General features: G+C 64.4%; 1 protein-coding gene across 32 annotated transcripts in view; it reads right to left on the minus strand.

Moving 5' to 3' along the window:
• PTPRF (protein tyrosine phosphatase, receptor type F) overlaps window positions 252–19,761 on the minus strand; it is an 87,077-nt gene continuing 67,567 nt past the window's right edge. For 7 of the 32 annotated variants that reach the window (XM_021096855.1, XM_021096861.1, XM_021096860.1 and 4 more), the window contains 20 exons: window positions 19,018–19,135; window positions 18,363–18,941; window positions 17,617–17,714; window positions 17,173–17,426; window positions 16,990–17,083; window positions 16,159–16,380; window positions 15,732–15,886; window positions 12,999–13,114; window positions 8,597–8,694; window positions 5,847–5,970; window positions 5,510–5,685; window positions 4,663–4,782; window positions 4,242–4,396; window positions 3,871–4,156; window positions 3,593–3,771; window positions 3,252–3,378; window positions 2,946–3,071; window positions 2,571–2,725; window positions 2,349–2,484; window positions 252–1,957 (listed from right to left, as the gene is read on the minus strand). In XM_021096855.1, the coding sequence (XP_020952514.1) occupies window positions 1,889–1,957; window positions 2,349–2,484; window positions 2,571–2,725; window positions 2,946–3,071; window positions 3,252–3,378; window positions 3,593–3,771; window positions 3,871–4,156; window positions 4,242–4,396; window positions 4,663–4,782; window positions 5,510–5,685; window positions 5,847–5,970; window positions 8,597–8,694; window positions 12,999–13,114; window positions 15,732–15,886; window positions 16,159–16,380; window positions 16,990–17,083; window positions 17,173–17,426; window positions 17,617–17,714; window positions 18,363–18,941; window positions 19,018–19,135 (3,387 nt within the window). In that variant the 3' untranslated portion in view covers window positions 252–1,888. Of the gene's footprint in view, window positions 1,958–2,348; window positions 2,485–2,570; window positions 2,726–2,945; window positions 3,379–3,592; window positions 3,772–3,870; window positions 4,157–4,241; window positions 4,397–4,662; window positions 4,783–5,509; window positions 5,686–5,846; window positions 5,971–8,596; window positions 8,695–9,384; window positions 9,418–12,998; window positions 13,115–13,985; window positions 13,998–15,731; window positions 15,887–16,158; window positions 16,381–16,989; window positions 17,084–17,172; window positions 17,427–17,616; window positions 17,715–18,362; window positions 18,942–19,017; window positions 19,136–19,761 lie in introns of all 32 variants that reach the window. The other 25 variants (XM_021096859.1, XM_021096842.1, XM_021096857.1 and 22 more) reach the window with 12 other exon arrangements.

Genomic DNA, 19,761 nt, shown 5'->3' on the forward strand with positions numbered 1-19,761 from the left:
GCAAGGGTGAGGAGACTCCGAGGCCATGCCCCCAGCCCAGGGAGCCGGGCCCCTGCCGTGTGCTCCTTCCACGCACGGGCGGCTCGGTCTTCAGGCTCCTCTCCGAAACTGGGCCCCACGCCAGGGGGCTTGTCACAGACCCTCAGGGCAGCCTATCTCCTGGGGAGCAGGACAGCCGCAGAAGCTACCCCTCGGGACGGACTGACAGAGCCCAGACTCTGGTTCCAGAAAGAGCTGAGACAGAGGCCCGGTTTGTAAGAAATCTGATTATTCAAATTTATTACCATCAAGAATTATGCAATGATGCTGTAGTTTTCTTAACAAATAGAAAACAGACTGTGTACAACAGTGGACTCTACAGCACGAGCATCCACAAGGTAAAAATGAATGTCTCATTCAACATTTCCAACCCTGGATTGTTGATCTTGACAGCCTAGCTAGATCCGGGGACGCCCGCCTCACGTCCCTCGGCTAAAACAGCTATGCACCCCTCCCGCCCCCTCGTACCTACCTAGACAGTGCTGCCCCGAGGAAGAGACCCTCTCCCTGCCCCTCGAAAGCCGAGATCCCAAGCATTGCGCAGAGTCCCATTCAGAGAAGTCCAGTAGTCTGGCCACATTGGTTTAGGAGGGCCTCTTGAAGGAGTGGAAACGAGCGATTTTCAGGGGCTTGGAAAACAGCTGCAAACCAGGGAGGCACGTCATCCGGCCCCTGCTCTGAGGACAGGTATGTGCTGCCAGGCCCACTGGCCTGGACCTGCAGGGCCAGCTGCACCCCTGCTTGGCCCTGAGGTGCGTGGGGCGCAGCACAGGGCCGGGCCGGTGCCTATCGCCTTGGCCATGCGGCCACGCCATCCTGCATTGCGGGGGGCAAAAGCGAGGCTCTGGGGGCCCAGAGGTCAGGCCGGCAGCTCCCCGCGGAATCCCAGGGGCAGGAAGCCGCCTCCCCTCTCAGGCGTTTGAAGCAGAGGCCAGGGGGTGACTCTTTTTTTCCCGCGGTTTTCTTTCGGGTTTTTGTTTGTTTGTGGTCTTTATCTTTCATCTTTGCAGACACGATGGTGATGAGCAACACGCTGCCGGGCTCCCCAGACACGTCCATGGTCCTGGGCTGTGACGGTTACACACACACACGGGAACTGACGGCTGGGGACCAGCGCCTCCCGTCTCCTCCCCACCCACCACTGTCCGTGGGGCCTGAAATAAGGCTCTTAAGGAAAAATAAAACAGGGCTTTTTTTTTTTTTTTTCTTTTCTTTTTTCTAAAAATGTGTTTCCCTGCATTTGGCTGAAACGGGATCTTGTCTGAAGGGCTGGAAGAGCAGCCGAATCAGCCATGCCTCCGCTCAGGCCGGCAGCCCCAGCTCCACACACACGAGGAAGGCACGCTCCATCCCTCAGCAGTGAAATGAAAGGCATCAAACAGAAAGAGGATCCAACGCGAACTCAAAGGAGAAAACAAACTACACCCCAACCCCCACAGCAGCCCATTCTGCAGTTAAGAATTTGCAAAAGGAAAAGTCAGAGGGAAGAGGCTAGAATCCCTGTCTACCCCACTTAATGTATAAAAAAAGGAGGTTTTGCTCCCATCCCCCCCATGAGAAGAAGCATGAGAAACGCGGCAGCGGAACAGAGAACTCGAAGCGGCTCGGGGCGGGCCTGGGGGGCAGAGACGGCCCGGCGCCTGCCTGCCCGCCCGCCCCCTCACCCAGGGGAGTGCTGGGCTCTCCGTCTGGTGTGGCAATGTTCCTGAAACGCTGTGATCTCAGAGGGCTGTGCTCTGCCAACAACAGCATCCGTGCAGGAGGGCTGGACGATGGTCGGTATGGCTCAGAGGAGCTGGGTCCCCTCCAGAGCCCCCAGGCGGGGGCAGCGGAGGAGGGGGGGCGGTAGTTACGTTGCATAGTGGTCAAAGCTGCCGAGGTACTCCAGGGCTGCGCGGTAGCACAGCTGGTACTGGTCCTGCCGGGCAGGACAGGGGGCTGGTCAGGGTGGGCAGTGCCGGCAGATATCCCTAACAAGGCCAAGGGCATTCACACTGCAGCCGGGGGCGGGGGGGGGGGACACTGAGTCAGCCTCTGCCTCTGCTGGCCAGGAGCAGAGGCGGGACCCAGACATCTGCTCAGACTTCCTCCTGCCCCTCAAACTGCCCCTAGACCATGCACCCCTTAAGGACAGCCACATCCAACCCTAGCCGGGAGGCAGGCACCCCACTGGTGCTCAGGGCACCGCTGCTGAGAGGGGAGCGTGATCAGCTCATCCCACCCCAGCGCCCCGGGCAGAGCAGGCAGGGATCAGTGCCAGCAGCCCGTGGCTGTGAGGAGCGGCCTCGGGCGGCCAGCGGCCCGCGTACCTCCGTCTGCACCATGGCCGGGCGCTGTGTGCGCAGCGTCTTCACGGTCTGGAACATGTCCACCACGCCCTCGTAGCGCATCCGCTCCAGGACGATGCTCAGCGTGATGAACACGCCGGTGCGGCCCACGCCGGCGCTGCTCGGGCACAGCGCTGGATCAGGGCTCCTGCCCCGAGGCCCCTGGACCCCCACCCGTCCAGCCCTCCACGGGGTTGGCCCCACCTGCAGTGCACCGTGATGGGCCCGTCCTGCCCGAACTGCTCCTTGGTCTTGTGCACCTGCCCGATGAAGTCGATGAAGCCCTCGCCCGTCTTGGGCACGCCCTGCTCTGGCCAGTCCGTGAACTGGAACTGCCGGATCGTCCTCGACTGCCCATCCTGGGAGAGGGAAGAGGAGCCGGAGTTGGCTGGAGCCCCAGGCCACGCGGGCAGTGGCGTGACTCAGGTAAGTCGTGACACCAAGGCCACCCCGGGAAAGGGGCCCATGTTCTATGGCCTGAGTGGGGGAAACGTGCAGGCAGCCCCCGCCCCAAGGGGCTCTGGTAGTTTTACAGACATGCCTTCAGGCAAATACAGACGCTCCCCTGTCCACACTCACCCGGGCGTCTGTGACCTTGAACTCGCGCAGGATGTACTGGGGCATGTTGTACTCAGCCATCGGGTCGACGACAAAGTACTGGTAGCGAGCAGAGCGCTCTGCGGGCCAGTACTGGTGGCATTTCTCCTGTGGACAGAGGACCCAGCCCCCACGGTCAGGGGAGGAAGGTGGGGGAGGAAGGCGGAGGCGGCTCCGGGTTTCAGAGCATTTGGGGGTGGAATGGGGCTGGGAGGCAGAGGAGACGGCCGTGCGGGGGCGGGGGGCTGGTGTGCTGTCAGGTCCCGGGGGCCCCAGGGACGGGCTCACCCTGCCCATCTCCCGCAGCCGGGTCAGCATGACGACGATGGTGGAGTTGTGCTCCCAGAGCATGCGCCAGAAGTCCTCGGTGCTCTCCGCCAGGGGCCCCTGCGTGGCTATGTAGGCCTTCTGCTGTCTGGGGTGGACACAGGGCCGGACCTGCTGGAGGCGCTGCTGCTGGCCCCGTCCCCCCCCGCCACTGCCTCGTCCCTGGGGGGCCCCCTCAAACCCCCCCTTCTCCAGGAAGCCCACCCTGGCCCTCCGGGCTGGCCCTATCCCGCCGTGCCCCGGCCAGCCAGGCACAGGCCCGGCGACCCCTGGGCCTGGGGGGCCGTCGTGTGCGTGCTGACCTGTAGCCGTCCAGGAAGCTGGCGTTGATGTAGTCGGAGCCCTCCACGCCGCGGATGGGCTGCAGACACACCCGGGTCAGTTCGTAGGGCATGATGTTCACCAGGCGGTTCTTGAACTTGTTGCAGGGCAGGTTGGCGCTGATGAAGCGGGATGTGTGGGCCTTGGAGCTGGCCAGCAGCTGGTGAGAGGGAGGGCCGGTCAGGCCCGGCTCCCCGGGGACCAGACCCCGCCCATCGAGGCCCGGGAGGCGGGCGGGTGCGCCCGGCCCCGCGCCCACCTTGAACTCCAGCTCCATGGCAGTCACGCTCTCCCCGGGAGGCACTTGGCCCAGCTTCTGGATGTGGGCGTAGAGGCTGCGGGCGGGCACCTCTGTGTGTCCGCACGTGGCGGCCTCCAGCAGCGCCTCGTGGATGAACACGTACTGGTCCTCCGTCTGCACCATGTAGTTGCGCTGCGCCCGCATGCAGGTCACGTGGCCGTAGATGTCCACCGTCTTCTCGTGCTTCATCCGCTCCAGCATGGCGTCGATGACGATGAAGCAGCCGGTGCGGCCCACGCCCGCGCTGCAGGACACGGGCTCAGCCTGCGCAGAGGCCCCTCCGGCTGCGCCCCCCACGCCCACGCCCACCGGGGCTCACCCCCCCTCACCTGCAGTGCACAACCATGGGCCCCGCGTCGAGCGGGTTGCAGGCCTTGACCCGCCGCAGGAAGGCCAGGATGGGGGTTGGGTACTCGGGAACCCCGTGGTCCGGCCAGGCCATGAACTGGAACTGCCGCAGCTCCCGCTTCTCACTGGAGCCACTCTGGGGAGGAGAGCCGCGAGGGACGGTGGGACCAGGGAGCGTGCCCACCCCAGTCTCGGGGCCACGTCCCCGTTCCCCGACAGGGCTCAGGAGCCTCACGGGGCAGCCTGAAGGAGCTCTCGGTGCCGTGTCCATCCGTCCCACCCGCGGCGCGGGCCCGCATGGCGCTCTCCCGCCTCCAGGCCCCGGCCTCCCACACGACCCCCCTCCCCACGGCGCGCGAGGCTCCGACTGCTGTCCCGGCAGGGCCCTGGCGGGGGACACACCTTGTGGAGCGCGAAGGTGCGCACGGTGTATGTGGCCAGCTCCACCGTGTCCAGGAGGGTCACCTGGACGAGGCCGTAGGTCTCGGTGCCCCGGGCCGGCCAGTACTGATCACACTTCACCTGCGGGGGGACAGCGGGGGTGGGTGTGAGGGTAACTGGAGGTGCCCAAAGGCTCGGACGGACGGAGCCCAAGGCAGAAGCAGGGTGGGAGCTCTAGCGTACCCGGCTCAAGGCAAGCAGCCCTGAACTCTCAGCCCCACTGTGCCACCCCTTTCCAAACCATATCAGGCTCTCACGCGATGCGCCACCCCTGCCCTCGAGAGGGGAACAGGGGACGTAATTGAAAATTATTTATTCATGACCAGATCGCAGCAGGCACATTTTCTGCCAGATTTACCCATAACGTTTATGTGCCGTTTTCAAGCTCTGTAAATCTTATGTTCCGGGCGACGCGCTGCTGTGCAAAGGCAGAGAACAGCAGCTCTTTGCACTAACTAACTCAGGAGATGTGTGAATTCCCCAGCAGCGCTCTAGCATCTGGGGGACACGTGAACATCCCAGGACCACGCCAGCAACCGGGGAAGACATTAACGTTCTTGGAAAATGACAGCATCTGGGGCAACATATTAACACGCGAGGAGCCCACGAGTGTCTGGGGAACACGCCCCACCCCCCCGGGAACGCCCAGCAGCGGGGACAGGGTGACAGCCCAGGAGAACAACAGCACTTGGCAAGTCCCTTGAGGAGCTTCCTCCCACAGAGACGGAGAGGGTGCTCGAAGCCGCCGCCGGGTGGCTGAGAATTTCCCCGGCCCCGCCCCTCCCGGGAGGGCCCTGCGGGGCCTTACGCGGGACTTCTCCTCCAGCCGCGTCATCATGACCACTGTGGCTGTGCGCTGCTCCCACACCATCCGCCAGAAATCACCCATGGTCTCCGGCAGCGGGCCCTGCGTGGCGATGTAGGCATTCTGCTTGCGGTAGCCGTCGATGTAGTTGGCGTTGATGTAGTCGCTCCCCGGGACGCCTACGGACAGCAAGGCACGCGGACGAGCATGGTCCCAGGGCCTCCATCTCAGCCCACAGCTCGGCGCACCCCGGGACCCCTGGGCTGCGTCTGGAGGAGGAGCTGTCCCAGGGCGAGGAGGAGGACAGCGGGGGGCGGGGGGACCGCTGCCCGTGGCTCACCATCGATGGAGGTCAGGATGACTCGAGAGTGGTCGTAGGCGATGACGTTGGCGTAGCGGTTCTTGGGCTTGTTCACCTCCAGGTTTGAATTCTCCCACGTGAACTGCTGTCCGGGGTCAATGGACTGCAGGGAACAGAGGTGGCAGGTGGAGCGGGGCCGGAGCTGAGCTCTAGTGCCCCCATGGTGACCCAGACTTCCAGCTGCTGCCCACTTGGTGCCTTCGCCCCTGGGATCCGCCCCACCGTGCTGGTGAAGGCTGAGCACTGGCCTCTGGCCCCGGAGCCCAGAGACCGCTGGGGCGCCTGTCCGGGAGACGATGGGCCAAAGACTCCTCCGACCACGGTACCAGTTCTCCTTGCCCAGAAGAGTGGTCCGGCGTGGGGTGGGGGCTAGGGCAGTCCCTCAAGCCCTGCACCCAGCTAAGGACTGCGGAGCACGAGGGAGAGACGGTGGTTGGCCATGCAGGACCCGACGCTGCCGAGGGTGCCGGACACCTCTGCACAGCCTCGCCCTGCTCCCCTCTTCCCTCCCTGGCTGTTCCTTCCCGAGGCAGGGCACAGTGCGCCTCCAGGCTTCATTCCTGGGCCTCTTCACCATAGCCAACCTTTCCTGGGCGAGCTCACTTGCTTGCTGTACCTGAAGCCCAAATGCCGGAACTGCCCTAATTTCAGCTGCAGCCCAGACTCTCCCCGAGCTCCCGATCTGAACAGCTGGCAGCCCCACCTGGGTGCCCCACAGGTCCTTCCATCTAAACCCTTTGCCAAGCTGCACTCACCAGCTTCCCCTGCAAACCTGGCCCTGCTGCTGGGGGTCCCCCTGCAGGAAGGGCACTGTCGTCATTACCCACAAGCCCCGGACAGCCCCTAAAAGCCACCCTCCGAGATCCTCTGCGCCCCACGCCTTCGGTCACCGGGTTCCAGGGCTCCCTCCACCCTCTCGACTCTCCCCGGTCTGCTGCCACAGCCTCAGCCAGGCCACCCCCGCTCAGAATTGGCCTCTCTCTGCCTCTTCGCTTGGCCCCGCTCCGTCCTGGAGCCAGAGCCATTCCCTGCTTGATCCTTCCACAGTTCCTCGTGGCCTCAGATGATAACGAGCGCCTGGCACTGCTCTAGCACTCCGTGTGTTTCCCCTCATCTAATCCTCTTGTGCAACAGGTTCCACCCTCCCTCTACAGACGACACCACCCAGTCCTCCGCACAGCACGCCACGTCGGCTGTGTTTTGGTGCCAGCCTGTGTCCCTCCGCAGGACAGCGAGCCCGGCCCCGTGCGAGCCCAGCGCACCCCAGCCACAGTCTGCTTCATCTCCGACCTTCCCGCACGTCTGCGTGTTTAATGCTTGAGGTCACACTCAGTGCTGATCATCGGCCTGCCCTGGTTTCCCCACGGGCGGAACTCCCTGTGGGCACTTGTTGCCATGCCCCCAGCTCCCAGCCCAGGGCACTGCTTGACCGTGGCTGCCGAGTGACTGACTGACGCTTAGAGGTAACAGAGCTACGGGATCCTGGCCGAGAGCTCACAGCAGGCTGCGGGGAAAGCTTGGACTGGAGCGGAGAAGGGGCAGAAGGTGGAAGGGGCACACAGCCTGGGCAGCGAGGCGCAGAGCCCCACCGGGAGGAGGGCAGGTGTGGACACGGGACTGGATGAACGCCGGCGGAGGACCAGGGAGGCCTCCCGGGCAGACAGGGAACGGAGGGCATGGAGCCCGACCCACCAGCTCTGCTGCCCTCGCAGCAGGTCTTGCGCAGAGCCGGCCCCCCGCCACCACCCTTGGAGGCGCCACAGGGAAAGTCAGCGCGCTTTCCTCAGGGCAGCCCTGCTCACGGGTTCGCCCGCTAAGCTCAAGCTCTTCTGAGGGGACCTGGCTCACGGCCCCTGGAAGGGGAATCCTGGTGTCCAGGACAGCACGCACGGCGGAGGGCAGACCTCTGACCAGGGGGCAGCCCGCCCCTCGGTCCCGTCCCCCCATCATCCCAGGGGGAATGCCGGGCCAGGCCTGCGCTGGGAGCAGAGGGATGCGAGGGCTCGAGGCAGAAGATGCCTGCCTCCCGCACCTCTGTGCCCCTTAGAGGAGGCAGGGCTCTCCTTGCCACTGCTGCACGAGTGAAGCGCCTCCCAGCTGGGCCTGTGAGCGGACAGGGCGGAGGTAAGAGTGAAGTGAGCCGCGGGAGGGCCCTGAGCAGCAGGGTTTGTGCAGCCCGAGCAGCAAGATTCAGGGCTCCGGTGCCCCATCTCCGTGATCTGCGCTCTGAGAACCCCAAAGAGCACATGCGTGTGCAGGGCACAGGCTGCCAGGCCCTACCACTCATTGGCTGTGTGACCTTGGGCAAGTCGCTTCCCCGCTCTGAGCCTCAGCTCTTCATCGACAAGATGGGCTGACTCCAGCACCCATTTCAGAGAACTGTGGCGGGGACAGAATGAGGTGAGGCATGTGCAGGGCCTCGCCCGGAGCCGGCCCCCGGAGAGCTCCCCACAAATGCCGGCTGTGGTTGCCCATCTCTGTGTGCGTCCTGCCTGCCTCCGTTAGCGTCAGGGCATGTGTCTGAGTGTCCTGGCCTGGGGGTCTGGAGGGGCTTCGGCCAAGCCTGGCATCTGAGAGCTGAGCTCCCCGCTTGCCACTCTGACCCCCCACCCCATCTGTGCTCTGGGGAAGCCTGGAGCCCCTCACCTGCAGCGGAGGCCTGAGGCGGGACAGACGCTGGCCCAGGGCCAGGCACACGGCAGGGGGCGGGCCGGGAAAGGACCTCTCACCTCGTACTCCTGGGAGAACTTGAGGCCATCGTTGGCTTTGAGGCGCTCGATGTTGTCCGCCAGGTCGGTGACGGGGATGGGCGGGTGGTCTCGCATACCTGCGGGCAGGGCACACACAGGCAGGGTTGGCACGAGGCCTGCGCGGGCTGGCGGAGACGGCCCCGACGCAGGTATGTGCACATGTGAACACGTGTGACCATGGAGCACTCGGCACTGGTGGCGTGGAGACGGCAGCACATGCGGCGACAGGGATGGCGGGGCACACGGCGGCTGGAGGGAGGGAGAGCACAGAGGGCGCGTGTGTGCCGTGAGCATGTGTGAGCGTGTCCACGTGACGCGGTGCTGGGCCGCAGGTTCTCAGCCGGGATGAGAGGCTTCCTCCCTCCCAGGCTGGGGCCGGAGCCCAGGTCGAGGGCGGCGGGCGGGGGCTGGGCTGCGCAGCCTGCGCCCTGCCCGAGGGCCGCCTGTGGACAGCGCTCTGCCCCCTCTGGCGCCCGTCACCACGGGAGGCTCCGTGAGGCCGCGGCGCCGGCACCCGGCGTGAGGATGGAGCGATCACGACGTATGGAGATGGGACAGGCACCAGACAGACGGGGGCCTGAGGAGAGAGGCAGAGAGGACGGCGGGAGGGGAGACGGGAGGGAGGAGGCCGGGGGGGAGAGCGTGGGGTGCAGAGGGAGGAGGAGAGAGAGGAGGGCAGAGGAAGGACGGAGGCGAGGGATGAGAGAAGAGGAGGAAACACACAGAAGCCAGAGTGGGCCCCACACACGGGAACGTGGAAAACTAACTTGAGATATTCGGGCAACTGGGGACACTGGAACCTGCAGAGAAAAAGAACAAAAACAACGGGGCAAGAGAAGGAAACCCGTTAACCTCTGGCATGGTCGCCGTCAGACAGCGAGGGGCCGGGGGCTCAGGGAGGGCAGTGTCCCCGCAGCTCCTTCCGCCCCCAGAGGGACAGCTGGGTGTCCCAGAGCCTGGGTGGCCTTGGGGGCCTCTTTCTATGACGAAATTCTAGGTCCAAACCAACCCTTGTACCCTCTGCTGCCAAAACTTGACCCTGGCTATTCCCAGGTGATTTGGCAGAAGGGAGGTGTGCTTTTAAGGAGGTGAGGCACAGGTGGTGAGAAACGGAAGGGTGAGCCCACGGGAGGGTGTGCAGATGGGGACTCATCACTCTTTGGGCTTTGCTGTGTGTTTGAAGCACTTTCAGAGTAAAAGCTGGAGTTGCCATGGTGGCTCAGTGGTTAACAAATCTGACGAGCATCCATGAGGACACAGGTTTGATCCCTGCCCTTGCTCAGTGGGTTAGGGATCCGGCTGTGGACCTGCGACCTGTGGTGTGGGTCGCAGACGTGGCTCGGATCCCGAGTTGCTGTGGCTGTGGTGTAGGCCGGCAGCTGTAGCTCTGACTTGACCCCTAGCCTGGGAACCTCCATGTACTGCGGGTGCAGCCCTGAGAAAAAAAAGAATGAAAGTCGAATTATGAGCTAAACTCGTATTTAATTTAGTTTACTGAACTAAAAACACAAAAGAAACGTGCACCGTGGACGCTGCTGCCAGCCCGCACTGGCCCTCTGGTCACTGGCTCCCTCCCTGGGACCAACTCTGTGCACTGGACGCCTCTCCCTGCCAGGAGCCGCATCCCTGACTGCAGCACCTTTGGTGACCTGCACGGTGCCCCGTCCTGGGCGGGCCTCGGCCTCTGGTCCTTCTGGAGCCCCCACTCCTCTGACACCACCTCAGGCCGCCCACGCTCCACCCACTTTCTCCTCCCAGGCCCCTGCCATCCCCCCAGGCCCTGCAGCCTCGGGATTCAGAGCCCAGCAGGGCCCTCACACCCACTTGGCACGCCTCAACACGCCAAGGCTCCAGCCCCCGGTCCCTGGCCGCCATGCACTCTCCAAGGTCCCAGCTGCCAAAGCCCCAGCCCCCTTCGGGTCCCTGCTGCTGCAAAGCCTCAGGTCCCCGCCAGGCTTGGGGACACGCCTCTCTCTGCGTCCTCCCTCCGGCTTCTCCCCCTTGGCCCCTCTACACCTCGCCGCCTTCCCTGGCTGCTTTCCTGCCTTCCCACCCCTCTCCCCCTCCGCTGGGAGAGCCCACCGACTCTCGGGCTTTGACCCCCGCCTGCTCCTCAGTGCCCCCCACGCCCGTGGTTCCAGCTGGGATGTCGCCATGGAGGCCCACTGCCCGAGACCTCACTGCTCCCTGGACCTGCCCTCCCTACCGTTCAGCCAGCAGCCACGGAGTCATCCTGGCACCCCCGCCCCCATTTCCTCCCCCCTCGTAGAATCAGGCTCCAGTCCCGCTGCTCAGGCTGCCCTCGTGCTTCCCAAGTCCAACCCTTCCCTCTGCCCCACTACCACCGCCCGTCCAGGTCCTGCTCTTATTCTTTTTCGGGCCGCACTTGGGGCATATGGAGGGTCCCAGGCTAGGGGTCTAATCGGAGCCGTAGCTGCCAGCCTGCACCACAGCCACAGGCACACGGGATCTGAGCTGCGTATGTGACCTACACCACAGCTCACGGCAATGCCGGATCCTTAACCCACTAAGAAAGGCCAGGGGTCGAACCTGCAACCTCATGGATACTAGTCAGGTTTGTTCCTGCTGAGCCACAATGGGAACGCCACCAGTCAGGTTCTTAACCTGCTGAGCCACACGGCACCTCCTCGGCACCTTCCCAACGGCCTCCCTCCCCAAGGCGCCCCACTGCCCGTCTGCCGTCCACACGGCAGCCAGAGAGATGTTTCTAAAGCACACGTCCAACCAACCCTGCTGAAAACCTTTAATGCCTCCCGGGACCCTCTAGATGGAATTCAAACCCCTTAGCCTGGCACGCAGGTCCCTCTGCGGCTGGGCCTTGGTCTAACCCTCCGTCTCATCTCTGCGCTCTCGACACCCCCAGCTCCCAAGCTGCAAACCACGGCCCCGAAACTGCTTCCGCAGCCTTTGCCCGGAAGGGAGCTCCCCCACTGCTCCGCCTGATGAAGGCCCCCATGGCTCGCATCCCTCTCAGAGGAGACGGGCCTGCTTCCTCACAGGCCTGATCAGGCCCGGCCGCAGCAGCCTGCCGGGTGAGCCGGGCTCACTCAGGACACGGGCCCTTGGAACTCGGTCAGCATGCTGGGAGGGAGCCCGGGCCAGGGGACGCTGCCTCCTGCGGCCGTCACCGCCAAAAACCCCAGGTGGGCGCACAGTGGACGCCAGTGTCGACCACCAGACGTGAGAATGAGTGAATCTCCAGAATCACGGGTCAGCTAACTTTTCTATGAAAGGCCAGATAGTAAATATTTGGGGTTTTGTGGACATATGGTGCCTGTCGTGTCTACTTAACTCTCCCTTGTAGCGTGAAAATAGCCGTAGATGATACACAGTTGAAGGAGTGCGGCTGCGTTCCAATAAAACTTTATTTGCAAGAACAGGCGGTGGGCCATGCTGGCCCCAGGCCATAGTTTGCTGACCCCTGATTTCAATGATCTGGCTCCCAGCCTTCAAGTCCTCCGGCCAAGGAGCCCAGACATTCTGGACTGGAGACAAACTGCTCCTGCTATGCTCCTGTCTGAATTTCTGACTCACAAAAACTGTGAATAGTACGTAATTGTTTTTGTCAGCCACGAGGTTTTGGGGTGATTTAGTATGCAGCAATAACTAGCTCGTGCACACACAAACTCTGTTCTTTCACGCATTCATTCAGCTGTCTGTGTGTCTGCTTCACAGGCGTCCAACAAGAACCCACCGTGAGCACAAAACAAGGGAGGCTGGAGGAACGAGACACAGCTCCCGGCTCCACGGAGCTCAGACTGTCACTGAGGCAATTCCAGCCCAGGGTGAGACGTGTCTCGATAGAAGCATCTGGGAGCCAAGGAGACCCCACCCCCACCCCCAGGAAAGAAGTTTGAGCTATGTCTGCTGGGGTTCTGGGGTGTGGGGAGGGAGTGACACCTCAGGGAGAAGGAACAGCCAGAGAGCCACGTGAGAGTGAGGGGGGAGGACAGGCAGGCGCCGAGCCCTGGGCAGGGCCCTGTACCCTCGCAGGAAATCTGGAGCCAGCCACTGGCAAGGGTCAGATGCGGGGACCCCACCCCCCACAAGTGTCTGATGGGTCATTTCCCACCAGCAAACCCTTCTTTCGTATGTGGGGGCCAGAGGGGTTTGCTCTGGGAGGGTCCCTAGCCCACATCCAGAGAGCTTGACCAAAGACAAGGCAGCGTCTAAACTAAGCAGCTGCCCCACCGGCCATCAGAGGCTCCTGAGCTCTGCAGCACCTGCCCAGCTTTTGGATATAGGGGTTCCTCGGTCACTCAACAAGGTGGAGGGAGAAGGGCAGAAGGGGGCGAGGTGAGGCCAGGGGGAGAGCCACAGGCCTTCATGGGGGGCAGGCAGGCTGGGGGAGCCGCCCTACCTGGGGTCTGGTAGTTGAGCCTCCGCATCTCCACGGGGTCGGAGGAGTGGGCCAGCAGAGAGTCCTTCAGCCCAATGGACTGCTCATCCTTGGACGATGGGGACTGGGTCCTTTTCCTGGGGAGGCAGAGGGCAGGTGGTGAGAACCGAGGTCGAGGCGGAGGACACAGATGCAGGGCGCAGCCGGCTGCCACGGAGCCTGTGTCCACAGCTCTGCCCCTCCCACCGCAGCCTGGGGTCTGAGTGCAGGGAAGCCAGGGCCAGAGCAGCTTTGCAGGAGAGAACATGGGGGGGGGGTGACAGCAGGAGTGGGGAGTGGACAGAGGGCCAGCGCAGCGAGGCGGGGGGGCCGCAGAGGCTGGCGGCTCCTTCCCACAGAGGGACTGTTGTCCGAAGGGCCCCACGGCTGAGGCAGCGGGAGCCACGGGGGGGGCCACATGCAAATGACACGTAAGATATGCAAACATCACAGAGCTGGGCCCTGCTGCCTGGCCGTGGGCATCAGGGCAAAGGCGCAGAGCAGCAGGGGAGGGGCCCGGAAGGCGTCCCCCAGCCAGGCAGAGCCTGGCCCCAGCTCCCCGTCTCAAGGACAGGCTCAGAGGCAGACTGCAAGGTCCTGCTGCTGACTAGTACCCAGGGGCCGCTTCTGCTCAGCGGACACAGGGGTGTTCAGGGAAGAACTTGGGAGAGTGCGCACGGCCCGCACACAGGCCAGACTGGCTCCCGCGAACACCGCGGAGCACGGGGAGCCTGGGGGAAGGGCAGGGGGCGTCAGAGGACTGCACTACGCCTGTGCCTGGAGAAGGGGGCACCGCCTGTGCAAAGCACCAGGCGAGAGTGACAGAGCCCGTCCCCCGGCTGCCAAGCAGGCCAGACAGCCGCAGGCCGGGGGGCGCCCGGCCCGCACCCCGCCCCTCCCTGCGGGCCCGCGGTGCGCGGGGGAGACGTGAAGGCGGGGGCGTGTGCGGAGAGAAGGAAGGATTCCTACCTTTCTTGTTTACTAGGTCCCGAAAGACAGGCAAGGACAGAAGAAAGGAACGGTCACTGTTTCTGTCAAGCGCTCAGGCTCTCTCATGCCAAGGGGGACACTGCCGGACCGATCTATGGCACCCGTGTGGCATTCCCAGGGAGGCTCGCCTCTCCTGGCAGACGCCAGGACCCGGGTGGCAGTGGAAAGACGAGTGGGTGTGTGGGACTCCTCAAGCTCCCCACCCAAGGGTCTCCACGCCCTGAATCAGGATGGCCTGTCCCTGTTCACCCCGGGAGGAAGCAGCTAACCTCAGGAAGGGGGCCCCAGGTCCGGGCCGGGAGGAGTGGGGAGCTGGGCACGGGAACTTGTGTGCAAATGCGTCCAGACACACGGACCAACAGGCGTTTGCTGCCAGCCCTGTGCTGGCCGAGACCAGTGATGTTTCCAGTGAAGCACCACGGGCAGAGAGGGGCAGAGGGGGGCAGTGGCTGGCAGAGCCCCATGGGCACCAGAGCCCGGAAAGGAGTCCTGCAGGATGGGATGGCAGTTGCCTGGGCAAGGAGAGGGAGAACTCCGGGGCAGAGGGGCACAGCCTGAGCCGGCCGGGACCTGCATTTGGTCAGTGACCGCATCGGGCATGGTGGCGGGGGCCAGAGGAGTTGGGTATCTGATGACTGTCAGGCTATAACTCTCCTTAGTTAAAGCTGAGATGTTCTGGAGTTCCCGTTGTGGCGCAGTGGTTAAAGAATCCGACTAGGAACCATGAGGTTGCGGGTTCGGTTCCTGCCCTTGCTCAGTGGATTAACGATCCGGCGTTGCCGTGAGCTGTGGTGTAGGTTGCAGACGCGGCTCGGATCCCGCGTTGCTGTGGCTGTGGTGTAGGCCGGTGGCCACAGCTCCGATTGGACCCCTAGCCTGGGAACCTTCACATGCCACGGGAGTGGCCCAAGAAATGGCAAAAAGACAAAAAACAAAACAAAAAAAACCTGAGCTGTTCTGACACTTTAAAGTGACAAAATAAATCTTTGGAAATACCTCTCCAGCTGGGAGGAGGACGGAGAGGAGGAGAGACTCCTGCAACTGCCTGAGAGAGGACTGAGGGGAGCCACGTGCCAGGTCCCCAGCCACCCGGGCACGTGCGCTGCTTCGTGGGGAGCCCACAGCGGGCCCAGTGGTGTTCACGGGAGGACGCATGGGAGACTGGGTGCAGCGAGACAGAGGAGTGGCGAGGGTGACCCCCCGGTTTCTGGTTGGTAACTCGGGGGGTGGCCCACTCCCTGTGATTCGGGACCCTGGGGGAGGGTCGTGGGGAGGTTCAAGGCACCCAGCGTCTGGGAGAGCTGTGGATGCTGTGGGCACAGCAGATGTGAAGCGTGCGCCAAGGGAATGTCCCTGGGCACATGTGGGCCTGGAGCTGGGTCTGGAGGCCCCAGCAGGGGCGTCATCCAGGGATGGGGGCAGAGGAGGTGCTGAAGGCAGGACCAGGAGAAGGCGGTGCCTTGAACCTGAGAGACAGACCCACTCACATCCACTAAGACAGACGGACAGCCGGACGAACGGACAGACACGCCTGACGATGCACGTGGACAAGCTCTCTGAGGGTTGGGCCCCTGGTCACACTCAGGGTCACGCCCACGTGTGTGCGCACACCCTGCTTCGGCTCCTCCACTGGGCCCGGGGCGCCGCCGGGGCTGCCCCAGGGCTGCCGGCAGCAGGCACGGGGAGGGCCTGGGGGCCGGGGCGGGGCGTCCCCGGAGCACTCACCTCTTGAACAGCAGGATGGCGATGACGATGAGGATGATGAGGATGACGGCCAGGACGGGGCCCGTCACCCACAGCATCTCGGGCTCCTCCTGCTGCTGCGCCGGAGTCACCTGCACCACGATCTCGTCGGAGTAGGGGCTGGCGGCGTAGCGCTTCTGCGGCCCAGTGGAGGAACAGCACAGATGATGAGCCCGGGGCCAGACCCCCACCCTCTGCCCCCAACCTGGACCCAAGAGGCTGACGTGGGCCTGGCCCGCTGCCTGGGCCGAGGGCCAGAGTAGGTCTGGCCTTCTGGGCCTCAGGAGTTAGTGCCTTGAGGCCCCTAAGGCAGCCCGGGGCCTCTGGGTTACTGCAGGCCTGGGATCTCGTGGTGTTTGAGATGGGCCTGCAGAGTGTCTGTCTGATGAGGCTGGGGTCTTGGGCAGACCTGATCCACGGGTTCCTTCAGAGAGGCGAGCACAAAGCACTGGTAGCTCAGGTCTGGAGACAGGGGCCGGTTGTAGAAGCCCCGGTAGCTCTTCTTGTCCCCCAGGGTGAAGGTCTCAGGCAGCACGTCCACTTGGGCGGCCACGTATGGCTTCAGCCGCTCTGTCTGCCGCCGCCGCCGCCGCCGCCGCTCCCCGCCGCCTTGCTCGATGGCCTCCAGCAGCTGCCAGAGCAGAGCATGGGGGTCAGTGGGGCCTTGGGGCACACGCTCCTGGACCCGGGGCCTGGAACATGAGCGCCCCGGGCTGAGGCTGAGGCTCGCCTTCCGTGTGAGGGGCCCAAGCCTGGCCTGACTCACTGTCCTCGTAAAATCATGCTGGATACCCGATGGGGCAGTGCCACTCCTCCTAGCCCATCCGGCAAGACAGGGCGCTCTGGGTAACCTTGCCCTCACTAATCAGAGGGCTGCCTGCGCTCCTCTGCGGGAGGAGGAGGGAGATGCCAAACAGGCCGGGCTCCACCCTAGCTCCTCTGCGGCCTCTGGAGCCTTGAGACGCCAAAGCTTTCGGGGGCCAGGACTCTTGAGGTCTCAAGAGATGCCTCTACCACTCCCCACCCCAGGGGATGCTCCGCAAACCCCTCGGGGGCGGTCTCCGTAAGCCCTCCCGGAGTTCTCCGGAAGCTCCCTAGGGCCACCTCAGCGTCTCTCTCCCCCGAGGCGGGGGCAGGCTGCCAGCCAGAGAGTGATTCCGGTTTGGGGGAGTCCCCAGGGCCGCAGCCAGCCACTGCAATGGGACCGTCGTCAGGGCCGCCCTGTCTGGTCCCCAGACACCTCGTCCAGCTCCAGCTCCTCGGGCGTGCTCCATCGTGGCGCCAGCATGCTCCCTCCCACGCGGTCAATGGGCACCACCATGATGTAGAACCACCTGGGTGGGCAGAAGGGGCGGGGTCAGGGCGGTCCTCCCCCAGGCTCAGGTCGCCGCCCTGCCCTCCTCCCCCAGCCTCCTGGGCACACCTGATGAGCGAGGGGTCCTGCACGTGGGGCATGGAGAGGGTGAAGCGGCCGTCCTCTATGAAGGCAGAGGCCGGCAGCGGCTTGTGCGGCAGCAGGTCGGGGGCGGTGCGGATGGACACGAGATGCTGCAAGCCGCCCGCACTGCTGCCGCGGTTCATCAGCACGAACGAGTACTCCGTGTTCGGCTGCAGGTTTGCGATCAGCTTCTGCATGGAGTGCCCGTCCACCTCCACGCTCTGCCCGTTGTACAGGATCTGCGCGGGGGGAGGAGGGGGCCCTGCGTTTGGGTGGGGCTTCCCATCACGGGCCCTCAGGGCAGGGCCCACGCGCACGCACGCACAGCGAGCCAGGATCTGACACCACGAATGCACATGCACGGGCGGGGACCGAGACGAGGGCCCACAGAGGACCGCGCGTGTCCTGGGCGCGGCGGGCTTCACCCACCCTGAAGGGGACGGCCGACTTGTAGGAGTCGGGGACCTCCCAGCTGAGCAGCACCGACGTCTTCATGGCAGCCGCCACTCGGAAGTTCTTGGCAAACACTGTTGGGATACAAGCAGGGAGTCAGCGCTGGCTGCGTCACTGGCGTGGATGGGCCTGAAGGTTCCCCGCCAGGAAGACACACGGGGCCGGGCACAGCGAGTTAGGAAGAGCTGCAGAGGGCCAGGCACCCCGCTCCCGCCAGCTTCCACTGCACACTTGAGCTCCCAGCCCCGGCTCTTCCTCACAGGGGGCACCGCGCAGGGCAGATGCCGCAGGACCCACGCTCAGGATCTCCGGAAGTGCTTGGGTGAGGCTGGCGCTTACAGAACACCAGGTCAGAGGGACCAGAGGTCGGTAGGATTCGGTCATGAGAAGCATGTGGCGGCCATGTTCAGGAGAGGTCAGGGGTCGTGGCCCCAGGAGATGAGCGTGGCACCCCCAAGAGCGGTGATGCAGTCAAAAGAGATCAGTGGGTCAAGGTCACAAGAGATCGGAGAGTCTCACAGCAGAGGTCAGTAGGTCAAGGACAGCAGAGGTCAGGGGCCGCACCCCGAGAACGTGGGGCCCGTTTGCTAGAGGTTAGTGGTCACGGTCATGAGAGGACTGGAGGGTCACACACCAGAAGCTGGTGGATCACAGTTGCCAGAGGTCAGTGGGTCAAGGAGAGCAGAGGTCCCCAGGTGCCGCCAGGTGCCCGCAGCACACACCTTGCTCCACGGGCATGGTCCGGGACTGGATGCTGGGGCTGAGCGGGCCGGCGCCTTTGCTGGTGTGAGCGCGGACCTTGACATCGTACGTGGTGTCTGGCTTGAGGCCGGAGAGCGTCAGGTGGGTGTCGGCGGTGACGCTGCGCAGCTCCTGCGGGCTGTTGATGTCGCGGTACACCACCGTGTAGTTGGTGATGCGCCCGTTCCTCTCCGCCAGCACCGGGGGCTCCCAGGTCAGTTCCGTGGTGGAGGTGGTCAGCCCCACCACGCGCAGGTTTTGGGGGAAGCCGCTGGGCGCGTCCTCGGGGGTCGTGACCTCCTTCTCAAACTCCTCCCCCGGGCCGGCCCGGTTCTTGGCAGCGAGCCGGAAGATGTAGGTGGCCCCTTTGTGCAGGCCCGTGATGGTGAAGTGCTGGTCGTCTTTGCCGAAGTCGATGGTGTTGGGCCTCGGCTCGTCGGCCCGGCGGTACTGCAGCCGGTACCCGAGCAGCTCGCCGGGCAGCTCCTTGGGCGGGTGCCACTGCAGCAGCGCGGTATTCATGGCCGTGGTGCTGACCATCATGGTGGGCCGGCCTGGGACTGAACAACCACGCGCTGGGCTCCGGCCGGGCCCTCCCTCAGCGCCCCCCCAGCTCTGCCCCGACCCCTCACTCACCTGCCCCCGTGGTCGTGACGATCTTGGGCTTGCTGCGGGCGCCGTCCCCCTTGGTGGTGTAGGCGGCCACGGTAATGGAGTAGGTGGTCTCCGGGGTCAGGCCACTGATGGTGGTTTCCTAAGGGAGGAGGGGGGCCGTTCCCGTCACAGGAGAGCCCGGAGGGGCCAGCCTGGGCCAGCCGCTCGGGACTTGGGCGGGCGGGGCCCCTCCGGGGCTCGCACAGGGCTGGAGGCCCTGGCAGAGGGGGCTGGGCCGCGCTGGGCTCCGCTGGAGGCAGGACGGGCAGGGGGACGTGTGCCCAGGAGGACCCAGCCCATCCCAGGAGCCACGAGCCTGGGGCGAACAGCTCCTTCTTCCTTTCAGACAACAACAAAGGACCACACTGTTCTTTCACTCCATTGTGCTGTGAATGACACCTCGTGAGGCCTGGGCACACGTGACACACAGGGCACACAGCCTCGCACGCACATAGCACCTCGCGTGGCTCCTGGCACGCACATAGCCTGTGGCTCCTCCTGCACCAGCAGGCGAGGGCCCCCTGTAGATAACGCATGTGCACGTGCACAGAGCCAGTGGAGGGGTGGGCCCGAGGCAGGACCCCTCCCACCCCCACCTAGGCACCGGCTCTGTGAGCACCCGATGCCCTGCAATGCTTCCTGAGACGGGAAGGAGAGAAGAGGCGGACAGGGAACCCCACACCGGGGGAGCACACTCCTCCAGGTCCCCAGTGATGTCTGAGAGGT

Source organism: Sus scrofa, chromosome 6 (assembly GCF_000003025.6).
Source record: "Sus scrofa isolate TJ Tabasco breed Duroc chromosome 6, Sscrofa11.1, whole genome shotgun sequence".
In the NCBI taxonomy this organism is placed as follows: domain Eukaryota; kingdom Metazoa; phylum Chordata; class Mammalia; order Artiodactyla; family Suidae; genus Sus; species Sus scrofa.